General features: G+C 33.4%; 1 protein-coding gene across 1 annotated transcript; it reads right to left on the reverse strand.

The window, feature by feature from the left end:
- Positions 1-10,647: 10,647 nt before the first annotated feature.
- Positions 10,648-12,957, reverse strand: LOC107059950 (uncharacterized). Its single transcript, XM_015307064.1, has one exon. It carries the CDS (start codon positions 12,955-12,957, stop codon positions 10,648-10,650), a length of 2,310 nt encoding a protein of 769 aa, XP_015162550.1.
- Positions 12,958-14,486: the final 1,529 nt, after the last annotated feature.

Here is a 14,486-nt window from a genome sequence, read left to right on the forward strand (position 1 = left end):
TACTCATCTGATTTCTAACAAATAACAATATTTGTTTTGTAGAGAGCATGAACTTGAGGTTAGTAATCAGGGAAACGGATCTAAATGGAGTAAGGCCAAAAATCATAGTCAAAGCTTCTCTCAATTGTTTGAAGCTCGTGTTATGCATGAGGAAGTGTCAGATTTGATAAAACAGTTATCGAGAGGACCCAATGCAGTTGCTAAAAGATATACAGGGTATATTATAAATGGGTATAGATTTCATACAAGGCGACGTGAAGCAAAGCTTAAAACACAAAATAGTGGCGTTACATTAGTTGCTTTAACTACGAGTTTTGCAACCTCTAAGGATAAAAATCCAATTGATGCAAATCAAACTTATTATGGTAAAATAGTTGATATCCTTGAGTTAGATTACTATAACCATTTTAAAGTTGTCCTATTTAAGTGTGAATGGTATGAGGCTAAAGAAGATATTTATGGCTTTACTTATGTCTACTTCAACAAAAGGTGCTCTCAGGAAGAGCCTTTTATATTAGCATCTCAAGCTCATCAATGTTTTTTATGTGAAGGATCCATATGATGATGATAAGAATTATGTTATGAAAACAGTCCCAAGAGACTTATTTAGTATGAGTGATGAAGCCGAATCTGATGTCCCCCAAAGTTATATAAATGAGCCATATGACCATTCAATGGGCCCTTCTATACCTGAAGATAATGGTGAAGTTGACTTAGTGAGGAGTGAAATACCAGCCACAGTTATTAAGGTCTATCCACGTGAATTTGTTGCTGAAGAACTTGAACATGAATCTGAGGATGAGGATGAGTTTGATATTAAGGATACATCATAAGTTCTTTCTTTTATTCTACAACTTAATTCTGCCTTACATAGTTAGCTTTAAGTCTTTGGAATTGGGAGTTAAAAATGGTTCAATTTACAAAGTTTTTAAGCTTTTACGTTTTATAGCTGTCACTTTGTTTTCTAATTCTCCAATAAAGTTATCATTGATTGCTTTTCTTGGTCTGAGAAATCTTTGAAGGTATACAACATTTTATCTTGTTTGCACTATATTTCTGCATTTCTGCACTATATTTCTGTATTTCTGCATTGCTGCACTACCTTTTAATTTTCTGCACTATATTTCTATATTTTCTGCAAACTTTACACTGCATTATTATATTTTCTGCACTAAATTCTTATTAGTTGCTATACTAACTATTATTTTTATATGAAGAATGAATCAAGGAGCAGCCTTAAAGAAAAAGGTTCTGAATTCTAACAACGGTTCAAGTCCAATAAAGAACCTATATTTTTTGCACTATATTTCTGAATTTCGGCACTATATTTCTGCATTTCTTCATCGCTGCACTATCTTTTAATTTTCTGCACTATGTTTCTTTATTTTCTGCTCTGTATTTTTATATTTTATTCACACTTCGCACTGCAATTTTGTATTTTCTGCATTGTTTTATATTTTATGCACTATATTTATGCATTTCTGCACTATATTTCTGTATTTCTGCATTGCTGGCACTACCTCTTAATTTTTTGCACTATATTTCTATATTTTCTGCAAACTTTACACTTCATTTTTATATGTTCTGCACTAAATTTTTATTAGTTGCTACACTAACTATTATTTTTATCTAAAAAATGAATCAATGAGCAGCCTTAAAGAAAGAGGTTTTGAATTCTAACAACGGTTCAAGTCCAATAAAGAATGTAAGTTTTGATTATCAATTTCGATCAAGTGCTGAGCTGCGCAAACAATTTCTAATTAAGAAGGAAAAACTTGACAATGAATGCAAGAATCTAGTTATAAAAGGAAAAAATTCCGATCAGGCACCACCTTATAAAAGGAAGAATTGTATGTCTGTTACATCAAATGCAAGTGAAAGACAACCTATGCAGAGATCAATTCAGTTTGAGGAGTCAATTCAAATGCAAGAGAGGAGTAAACTACCTATACATAAATCTGTGACCCAACTTTTATCAAGGAAAGAACTTAACACTTCCCATATGACTGAAAGAACACAAGGTGAAGAAGAAAACCAACTTGATATTGAGGAGCTACAAAATAACAAAAAAGCTAAGAAAAAGTCACTTGTACCAGCGATGAGTCTTAATCATTTTCTAGAAAAAAATGGGATACATGTGGGTGAAGAAGAACCTTATATTCAGCCAACAGATGATGTTAGATCTATGCCATCTCCATGTATTAATGAAAAAAATATTTAAGTGGCTGATGGTGTTGTGCCAGAAGAAGTTGATGAGTGTGTTCGAGATAAAGATATGGACATAAATTATTCAAAAGATGGTATGTTTTAAATCTTCTTTTGGTAGTTATATAAGTTTACTCGCATTGTAAATTTTATAGTAGTATAGTATGTTTTATCATATTTATTTAATACTACATTAAATCAGGAACTTTGGAGAAGAAAAAGGTTCGAGGACACACAACATGTGAGACTATTCATGCAAGAAAATTTGAAGAAAGAGAGGAGGTGACATTTGATCATGGACAAGCTGTCGGACCAACTGGAAAAAGAGAGTCTGATTTGAGAAATTTTCTAGGAATAATTGCTAGGAACTCTAGATTCATCACCTTGTTGTATACTGGTTGGCCTGCTATGCCAAAAGATACTAAACTACGCATGTGGGAATATTTCAATGTAAGAATACTCAACCTTTTATGTATCTATTTTTATATGTGTATTTTACTAGTAACATATATGTTATTTGTGTAGACCAAGTTTATAATTCCAGCAGAAGGAGAAAAATGGATGATGGATGGTCTTCGTGATGCTTGGAGGCGACATAAGAGTTATGTTAAGGAAAATTATTTTGATAAGTATAAAACACTGGAAGATAGGCTAAAAAATTGTCCTAGTTAGATACCAGAAGTTCAATTTCGTCAGTTGATAGAGTATTGGGAGCTTCCAAATGTTAAAGTGAGATACAAATAATGCATTTAATTCTTTAGCCCATATATATTAATTACTTTTTCTTAAATTACAGGCCATGTGTTCTTTAAATTCTCAAAACAGAAAGAAACAAAAATGGAGGCATCGAATGGGGCCTGTTGATTTTGGAAGAGTACGCATGACACTAGTATCATTTTAGACACGTTGTAGATAAATTTTTTTTTATCTTTTATATTTTGTTAGATTACATGTTAGTTGCTTATATTTTTACTTTTTTGTAGCGTGCAACCAAAGAGAATAATGAGGAACCATCAAAGGCTGAAATGTTTATTGCAACTCGTACAAAGAATGGAAATCAAGTTGATCCTGAAACTGAAGTTGTAATAGTAAGTAGTTCTTTTGACCGTTAATTGATTTTCAAAGCCCTTGACTTTTCAACTAAGTAATCATGTATGTACAGTAACTTCAATGTGTTGTTTCTTTCCTGCTTATGACAAGATTCATGACCTTAATTTAAGACAGTGTTTGACTTTTAGCTCTCATCTTGCTTTATCATGACAATTTCTAATGCATTATTTATAGGCTGAACTTCAAAATCGTCAAAACTTGGGGGAAACAACAGATGACTTATTTAAGGCAGTGTTTGGAAATGAGCAGCCTGGTTGAGTTCGATGCTATGGTAGATCTGTGACAAGAACTTCTTTAAAAAAAGATGTGGAAATCATCAAAAACAAACAAAAACATGCTGATGAAATCAATTCATTTAAGGAAGAAGTTAAAGAATTGAAGGAAGAAGTGGTTGAATTGAGAATGTTGGAAGGATTGAAGGAAGAAATGCAAGAATTGCAACAACTGCGACATCTCATGAAATTGTTGGTAAAAAATAATCCTAGACTAAACCTTGAGGATGATATGTTAAAGAATTGAAGGAAGAAGGGTTTATCGGATCTAACCAACCTTCTCCGGTTGATTCTAGTAGTGCACGGGCTACAAGAGGCCAAAATCTTCCACGTTCCTCTGGATCAACTCATGGCCCGACTCTTGGAAAGGTATTATCGGTTTGACTATATTTAGGTACAAAATACTAAGATATGCACAATATTTTTCATTTATGCAGCGTTATTATTTTCTGCAATATGTTTCTTCAAGTTTGTTCTATATTTCTGCATTTCTGCAATCAATACCACATTTTTCTACATTTGTGTGCTGCATTTTAGCATTATTTTCATGTGTTTCTACATATCTATGATTTACTGCCTCCCACATCATAACGAGTTTGTAGATTAATATTAAAATTTTGCATAATTGCAGTTTCACATATTATTGAATTATAGTTTTACATTTTCTAAGTATACTTACTTTCTATCTAATCAAGTTTCAATTTCACTTTGAACCTATAGGAAACTTATGGCGATGCAATAGGAAATGGTGGCCGAAAGTTGAGTTGATTTGGTTGACCAATTTTATCCATTTATGATTTAATATTATTCATGATATTGCATGAATAATTTGGATGTTTTAAATTTTATTAAAAGTACTATAGCACACTTTGAAGTTGTTTGCATTACTAACTGTTGATGTTGAATATTAGAATATTTCAAAGTTTTTGTATTGTGAAGATATTTTTGGTTCTCTATTATTTAATGTGATGCTTTATATTTCTTATTTAAAAAGTGGTTTCAAGATACATATTATAATAATAATTTGTTTTAAAAAGTCCTGTCATTATATTTTAATTTTTAATTAAAAAGTCGTGGCTTAGCTTGTATAAATGTGGCCACATAGATATAGGCATAACTACCTTCACCAACATTTTTATAGTGTGGCTGAATGTTGAGAAACAAGCAACGAGTTTAAAGTGTTGCCTATAAAGAATGAAATGTGACACTTCAAAAGTGTTGTTTTAAAGCATAAAAGTGTGCCCGTAGATGGTATACAGAAGCGTTGTCATAGGTGAATGCAAAGGCAACACTTCTTGTATTTCGTAGCCTCTTCCTCTTAAAAGTGTTGCCTTAGGGAAAAGGTTACGCTTGTTTAGGCCACCCCTTTAAAAGCGTTGCAATAGGTAAAAAAGTGTGCCCTTTGATCAAAGGCAACATTTATTTATAGTTTAGGCCACAGTTTTCAACTGTGGTTGGAGGGCAAATTTGTTGTAGTGAGGAGAACTTGTTTCTCTTTGGATAGGTTCGCTATTGATAGTATGGTTGCCCAAGCGACTTGGCGATGCGCCAAAGTTCACTTTGGTCGCCTAGTGGGCTGTCCCTCCTAGCCTATGTTCTGGATAAATGGGCGAGATGGGTTGAGGATCACCCAATGGGTTGGCGATTAGCCCAACATAACTCACCATCGCCTAAGTGAGCTGCCCATTTTTGGAGCTTACTGGAAAATTGGGCGAGCCAAGGGTTCACTTGGTGAGTCGCCTAGTGCCCTTGGCGAGCCAAGAGGGTCCAATGGGCGAGCTCCATCGTGAATTCCATAATTTTTAAGTTTTAAGTTGGGGTCTTTATGTAGTCTTTCCAAAACTTGAACTAACACTTTCCCACTCTTTTCCTAACAAGTATATATACTTTTTAAGGTCAAATTCCTTCAATTTTAGTTACTCCCACTTAATAAAAGAAGAAACCCAAAAACATCAACATTCTCTCAGAAACTCTCTCCACACTCAAGAAGAAGAAGAACACATTGCAGCTAGGGTTGCTGGAGTTTCAAGGTTCTTCCACAAATTTCTTGGAGCTTCTTACTTGAGGTATGGTTGCCTTTCATCCTTGGGTAGCTATCACCCAAAGAGCCCCTTCAAATTATGTTTTCAAGATATCAAATCCCCCAAATTATAGGGTTTTCATTCTATAACGTAGGTCTTCTTTCCAAAACATTTTCATTCCTTAATTATGATTGTTTATGGTTGTTTATGACGCATTAGGAATATATTGATGGATAATTGATGTTTATAATGAGAATTCCCCATAGACCCATGTGTTCCACATATTTATAGATCTAGAATTGATATTGTGGGTTGGATGATATTATGAATGAGTCAATTGAATATGTTTATGTTCATTAAGCTATTGAATCATGAATTCCTTATATATTATGTAGTAATTGTATATAGTTTGGTTGATTGTGATTTCAAGACCCTTGAAGGGCAAAGGTATGAAGATTATGCCTCTTTATGGGAATTATGCATGAGATTGTGATGTACTTAGATAGTAATGATTATATATCTATTGTGTTGTTGTGGTATTGATGGAAAGATCCTTCATCCCTATACGCCATACATTTGGTTATGCATGAAGTATATATGTATGCTTATGGTAATCTTGTTGTGTTGATTGAAAGGACATTCTCATGATCATAATGCGACTACAATGTGAAGGGTTTAATCACATGCTAGTGTTTCTAAAGTGAAAGGAGCATTCTCACTTAAGCAACCTATGAGCTATTATGATGATATGTTGGCATCAGTGCCTAATGTATGGTTTTATGAATATGAACTTAAGTAAAGGCTAACGGTGACTTTTAAAGGGAATAATGCTTAGCACCGAGAGGACATGAAAGTGAGATGGGGGCTTTTACGTTTAGCAAGTCCGGCTTCCCAATGTATGTTAGCTCATGAGATGGAAACCTTCTACATTTAGCAAGTCCGGGTTTCTAGTAGAAATCTCCTTGTCTCATAACTATGTGCCCACATAGGTCTTAGCTAGTGGATCCACCTCGAAGCTACTATGTTGGTTCTACCTTAGGCAAGTAGAACACATCTTTTTGGTGTGGAGTTAGAACACCGGATTCCATGTAGCTCACATGGTCTATATCGGTTATTGCATGTCTTCCCTAAATTAATATGAATGTGAACTATGGTAAGGTTCTCTTATGTTATGATGCTATGATGACTTATGAGCTAAGTATGAAAAAGGTATGTATGAATGTCTTCCCTCTTATGTATGTTGACTATGACTATGGTAAGATATTTATGTTGTTGGTGACCTAAATGTAATACTTAGCATTTGGTAGGGTTATGGGACATTACTTTTGCATTGCACTAGTGTGGCTTTGGGTTGCTTGTATGTTGGTTTCGTTTATGTTTCTTCATAAATGTGCATAATGGTTTCTAAACTTGATAAAGGCATGTTTTCAACTAAATGTCATTGTTATGCATGTTTAAGGATTTTTGTGCATTGCATCCATACTTAGTACAATTAATTGTGCTAACCCATATTTTCTACTTTACTATGAGTGTAGGTTCCGGCCGTTGATACTAACTGATAACGTTCAAATAAACTTGTTGAAAAGAAATATAAACGATCGTATGCAATATATTTACCCAACTATGAGTCGGGGTCGAGCCCACAAAGAATATGGAAGAATATTGTCAATAGAAAATATTTAACTTGATAGTCGTTATATAAAAATGGGGGGATTTAAATAGAAATAAAATAAAAACAATAAAAATAGCTTTGAACTAAGTATTTATTTATATTCATATTATTAGAAATAACTAGGAATGTGTTCCCCATAAGCTCATAACGCAGTAATCCTAGTAATAGCAATCATTTCCTAGTGTATTACATGCAAAGTGATAAGTTAGGTATCCCTAAATCTTTGATACGGCATCTACATAATTTCACCCCGCACCTTGGGCCGACTACGTGTGTATAATTTACTAAGTCTTACCTTCACCTAATATTAGGCATCACATCAATGTATGACTTAGTTTTCATCCATGCACCAATTAACATTAGACTATTAGATAGTATCACATTAAATCTATGTTGATAATTATTTTCTTATTAACTACAACCTTGGTTCGGCAAGTAGCGACAAGGCGAGTTCTAACGTTGGCCACCGTTAAAAAGACTTCTAAACGAAAGAACTATCAATGCATGCAACAACACTATTCAAGAATTGCTTACTTACTATTTATACTTTGTTAATCGCTTATTGTTCCCACAACCCTAATTAAGAAATTTAGCTACTCATTATCTCAAAAACACAATCAAAATCTATTAAAATAAATATGTTTGTGTTAATCATAAAAATCTAAGAACAATAGTTAAACTATCTTTTATTAATCACGAATACAAATATATAATAAAGGAGAAGAAAGAATAAACCACAATTCTCCGGCCTACACGGCGGTTCTTCCAAAGTTCCTAAGCTAGAAGAAAATTTATATTGTGTATTCTTTCTTGGTTCTTGGCTCCCCAAAGAATGCCCTATTTATAAATATAGAAACCCTAAAATAAGATAATTGAGTTCAAGAGAAATTAGGATATTAAAACCCAATTAAATTGGGTTTTCCGTATTGTACGCGTGATTTCTCAATTTCCCTGGTGCGCCGCCTTCCATAATTCTGCACAATTCACTTGCTGCCACGTGGCAGCAGCAAGAAACACGAGTAAGAATTGAAATTCCACAATTTGCAGCCGCCATTTCCTTATGTATATAAATATATTATTCTATTAAATTTAATCTATTCAGCTGTCTGTTTGATTTCCTTCTTCAATCCTCCATTTTTAATTCGTTTTAGCTCCAAACTTTTTCATTTTTCACCAATTTAATCCTACAAATAAAATATATTATTTAGCACAATCCATAAAAAATTTACTCAAAAAGGAAAAATATAAATAATAAATGTGAGACAAATAATGATTAAAAATATGTATTTTGACCTCACATCAGTTACTACTTCCTTCAAGGTGAAGCTTGGGTCGACTATTCCTTAGGCTTGGTGAGTCCTCAAGTTCGAGGACAAGTTTCCATTGATTCTAGTTTCTAGTCTACTTCTTATGTTTAAGACTATACTGTATTTCCTATTTTTGGAGACTCTATTGATGTAAAGGGCTTTGAGCCTATTTGTACTCTTATGTTCTAGATGGTGATTGAGACACATCTAGTTCCTATTTTCCTTTATCAAAGAAGTTGACTTCGATTGTAAAAGTTTAATTTTTTCAGTATTTTTCCATGCCTTTATTTGATGATGATGTTAAGGGCTTGTAGGCGAACCCTTCGGGGTCAAGTACACCATGTTACTTCTAGGGGGTAGCCCCGGGTCGTGACAGGTGTATTGCTTAACTTGATTTGTACATGTAGGAGATGGAATATTAATTTTCATCTTCTCTTTCTCAAGAGCCAGGGAGTTCTTATGCATTGTTTCCATTCATTGACTACTAGACATTGTAGAATTTTTATGTCCTAGTCCTCGATTCTTACCTATAAAACGTAGAGAAAATAAATAATATTATCAATACTTAACATAGTGTTTTGGAGCATGATAAGTTGAACAACAACGACAAGAACTCATTGAGAAGAAGAGATTGTGAAATAGAAAAGAAACAGTGTGTAATAGCTAGGTTGTACATAACGATTACTAGTTGAATATAACTTTCTGTTTAACAAATAAATATATATATCTTACATGTTTCAGTTTCTTGGATGTAGTGGTTAACAACATCATTAGATTGAGAAAATAACTTCTTAGCTGGCATATTCCCTTTCTCACCCAACGATTTAAGTCCAACTCCTCATACTCGTCCCCATCCCTTTACAATAGAACAAGGTGCAACAAATGTATATCTCAAAGTACTCTTGTTAGTTGAACTGTCCTCATTTTCATTCTTGACTAGTTTCATCTTGAACCTGCGAAAAAGTCAAAAAGTAAAAAATAATAAGGAAAAATGTCTGACAGTGTAGTTACAAAATAAATCATGATTTCATAAAGTGTAACAATAAATATATCAATTCATAAAAAAGATACTTTACCTCATTAGTTCTTTTTCGTTTCTTTTGTGAAGGACTTCCTAACTCTACAATATCATCATTCATTTGTTCAATAATCTCAAAGGAATCACGAGGTTGAGTCTTCATAACGACTTTCCAACCTTTGTTGGAATTATCATTAGCATAGAACACTTGGGATGCTTTGTTTGCTAAAACAAATGGCTCATTTATTTTCAAAAATCTTCGCAGATTAACACTCACAAAATCATACTCATCCTTTTTAACTCCTTTTATTTCATCATACATATCAAACCAATTACATCGAAATAGAACCACTCTTCTATCCATGACAAATTGCAACTCAATCACATCTGTTAATACACCGTACTAATCAAGGTTTTCACTATCTTTATCATTCTCACCAAATACAACAACGCTACAACTTTGAGTCCTTAACTTTTTATCATAATCTTCTACATGAAATCTATATCCATTAACAACATAACCATTAGAACGCCTAAGATATTGTGTAGGACCGCGTGAAAGTGACAGGAGATCTTCCATCATACGACTATCATCTCCTTTGTGCAATTGTGCGACCTATTAACAATATTAGATTGATTATTTTAGAATTAGTATTAACATATTTAAATATCAAATTTGATGTTTATGTATTACTCACCCTATCTATAAACCATTCAATAAATTGTCGGTTCCATTTTGCATCAGACAAGTGTCGAGAATTCTCATGAGTTTGTGCAAACTCTCTACGAAATTAAAGTGAACCATAAATCTCTTATAGAAAGGAAATTATCCTAAAGGAAATGATAATAATAGGATGATATGAAAGAACTCTACATACTCGAGAAATGGTAAGACTTCATCACAATTCCTCAGTGTGTATATATATGCTTATTCTAATTCATCTGCTTCAACATCACATGGAGGTTTAGCTCCTAGAGTTCTTCCGGGTTGACATAATATAGATAAGCCTACACTACATTTTTTTAAACCACCATCCAAATTTCATTCAGGTTGATTGATATTTGTGTCAATTCTATGCAGATACCTCGAACGTAAGGTCATGCATTCAATTGCAATATAGCCTTCTACAATACAACCTTCAGGACATGCCCTATTACCAATGAGAGATTTCAAAAAATACAACCATCGTTCCACAAGATACATCCACCGATAGTGAATTGGTCCAGCAACCTTAGCTTCACTAGCTAAATGAATAGGTAAGTGCACCATGACATCAAAAAATGAAGGAGGGAAGACCTTTTCTAACTTGCAAAGTGTTATGGGAATTTGAGCTTCAATATGATTCAAGTTATCAATTTTCAACTCCTTTGATCCAAGAACACTAAAAAAGATTGATAAATCAAGAAGTGGTTTACACACTTCTTTAGACATCATACCACAAAGTGCAAGAAGGAGTAAATGTTGAAGAAGAACATGACAATAATGACTTTTCAATCCAAATATCTTGTGATCTTTTAGGTTCACACATTGAGAAATATTAGATGAAAACCCATCAGGAACCCTTGGATTTTTTAAGAAAAGGCATAATTTGTGCTTATCTTCAGGAGACAATATGTAGCATGGAGTGGGAAATTCAATTTTCTCCCTATTTTGAATTGGATGCATGTCCGACCTAATGTTAATTTCCTGCAAGTTTAACCGTGTTTTAATTGTGTCCTTGGTCTTTCCTTTGACACTCATTATTGTACCCATAATATTATCACATATATTCTTTTCAATATGCATAACATCCAAATTGTGTCGCAACAGGAGACAATTCCAATATGGAAGTTCAAAAAAGATGCTTTTCTTGTTCCAATTATCCTGCCATTTTTCATGTGAAATCTTCTTCCTTTTCTTTGGATCTTTTGATAACGGAAGCCCTTCAAGATCTTGCACTTTATCAAATATCTCAATACCAGAACGTATTTTGGGTGCGGGACTTTCCTCTTTGTTTTCATCAAATGTCTTCGTCTCATTCCTCCATTTATCACTATGAGGAATGTAACGCCGATGACCCATAAAACACCGCTTCTTACAATTAGCCAATCGAATTGAAGAATTATCTTTATTGCAACATGGACATGCCAATTTTCCTTTTGTACTCCACCCAGATAAGTTTTCATATACTGGAAAGTCATTGATGGTCCATAACAAAGAAGCCTGCATCTTAAAATTTTGTCTAGTTGATGTATCAGAAGTCTCAACACCAACTTCCCATAACTCCTTCAATTCCTCTATTAATGGCTGGAGATATGTATGTATTGCATCTCTAGGACCATTTGGACCAGGAATAATCATTGACAAAATGAAATTTTCTTGTATCATACACAACCAAGGTGGTAAATTATAAGGAATAAAAACCACAGGCCAAATGCAATGTGAGGTTTTTGAATTCCAAAATGGTTGGAATCCATCAGTAGCAAGTCGAAGTAAAAAATTATGAGGGTCAAGTGCAAATGAAGGATGAAGTTCATCAAATGACTTCCATGCCATTGAATCAGCTGGGTGACTCATTATTCTATCATAAACTCTTTCATCCTTATGCCATGTCATTAGAGTAGATGTCTTTGTAGACATAAACAACCTCTGAAGTCTAGGCTTGAAGGGAAAATAGCGTAAGCTCTTTAAAGCTATCTTTTTACCTTTCTTATTACTTGTTTCCCCACTATGTGTATTTATTTTCCATTTGGACGCACCACAAACTTTGCAAGAATCGAGTAAGCTATCCTCCTTCGAATATAACTTGCAATCATTAGTACAAACATTAATTTTGTTATAAGAAATCCCAAGTTCTTTAATTATCTTCTTCGCCTCATAATATGAGTTTGGCAAAACAGCGCCATCAGGCAACAACTCCTCTTTCAATATTTTCAATAACATTGCAAATGACGCATTACTCCAACGACTCATACTTTTGATATGAAGTAATTTGATCAAAGAGGAAAGCTTTGAAGCTTTTGAATTTTGGTATAGTGGCTGCTCGAAATCCTTCAATAGGCTGTAAAAAAATTTTGCTTCAACATTTGGTTCTTCCACAAGTAAATCATCACAATCTATGTGTGTACTTCCTCCATGATGATTAGGATATAAATCTCTCAACAATTCTTCTACTTCATTATCACTCTCACATTCTTCTATTGCATCACCAGCTTCATCATTAGATTTTGTATCTGATTCTGGCTCACCCAAACGTTCTCCATAATGAAACCAAAAAGTATAGTTTCGAATTATTCCATACACTAGCAAATGTGTCTTAACTGTTTTACGAGTTCCTAAAATTGTATTGAAACATTTTTGATACATGGACATCGTATTTTATTTTCTTCTCCTGTTCTTTCAAAGGCATAATTCAAAAGCTTCTGCACACCGTCTAAGTATATTTCATCAAATCGATTGTCAACAAGTTGTATCCATTTCTTACTACGTGCCATACCTTATAGTATACATAAAAATAAGATTTTGAAAAATAAAGTAAAATAAAAATCAAAATATGCGCACAACTTGTTACAATTTGTTTTACACAACTAAGTTGAACTCTAAGATTGCACTTTCTAGTGGACTTTAGCTACTTGTTCAGTTACTGAATTGTTGTATACTTTCATATCGCAAAGAAAGACGCAAATATAATATTTCCTGCCAATATGTTGACATACCAAACTTGAACAACAAAAAGTGTAAACTTAGAAAAATTACAGAAAAGAACTCCATATACAAAGAAAAATAGTTAGAATGTCTCTCTCAGAACTTGAAGGTTTTCTTCAGGATATCCTTAGCTTTTCACTCATGCTTTCTTTCCTGTCTATCATTTATGATTATTTTCTATGAGAATCTTATTTCTTGACGCGATTTAATTATTTTTTTTAAAAATGCTAGTAGTTGCTTGTTGACCAGAGAACGCCATAAATGACCATTCAAATTGACTTGTCTATTGTAAAAAATAGAGCTTGGTGATCACTATTTTTAGTTGATTGTTCATAGACTCCAAAGTCTAGTAAATCAGTGATGTTAACATATGTGTAGATTAACGACATGTAACAAATTAATGAAATAAAACAATTACTAACTCGATCGAGACTCGAATATAATGAATCTTTAGGTTGTACACTTCATATGCCTAAAACAGGAAACTCAGATTCAAAGCAGTTTTAGCCCGTTCTCTAATAATTAAACTATATACGTGAACAACAAAATGATCATTCGATAGTTATCGTTAATGATCAATACGAGAATAATAGATCAACAAAAGTTGTTCATTCTATTTCCAGAAATTCCAAAAAAGGTTCTTTTAGTCATTTATATTTGGCTCCTAAAGTACATTAAGCTAAGAGAACTAGAATTTGATTATAGTATGAGCTTTGTGAATATTATTTGAATACAACACCTGATGAAATTATGGACTTGTTATACGAGGATTAGGAGATTGTACCAAAAAAGCCATTGAATCGTAAACCATTATTTGAAACGATGGATCTGGTGAAACTAATAGGTGACGAGAACATGCTATAGTTGTCAAGAATGATGCAGAGCAGACTGCTGCTGATTCAATGATGAAAGTTCTCAATGAAAGTGCAAATGGAGTTCTTTAAGAAACCAACAACCTTATTCTGGCAGCGACTAGAATAGTGGATTTCAAGCACAGGAGTGAAAAAAATGAGTTTCAGAACAGACATACTACTATTAAATTAAACAAAGAAGAAGAGACAAATGCTAATGAATACAAAGTCCTTCAGAATGCACAAGGAAACAATTCTCACACTGTAGTGGCTAAGGATTCACCTGATAATTCATTCAAGCGTAGGAAGCTTCTATGTCCAGCATTTGATGAGAACAACTATAGG

This window comes from Solanum tuberosum, unplaced genomic scaffold, assembly GCF_000226075.1.
Source record: "Solanum tuberosum cultivar DM 1-3 516 R44 unplaced genomic scaffold, SolTub_3.0 scf00049, whole genome shotgun sequence".
Classification (NCBI taxonomy): domain Eukaryota; kingdom Viridiplantae; phylum Streptophyta; class Magnoliopsida; order Solanales; family Solanaceae; genus Solanum; species Solanum tuberosum.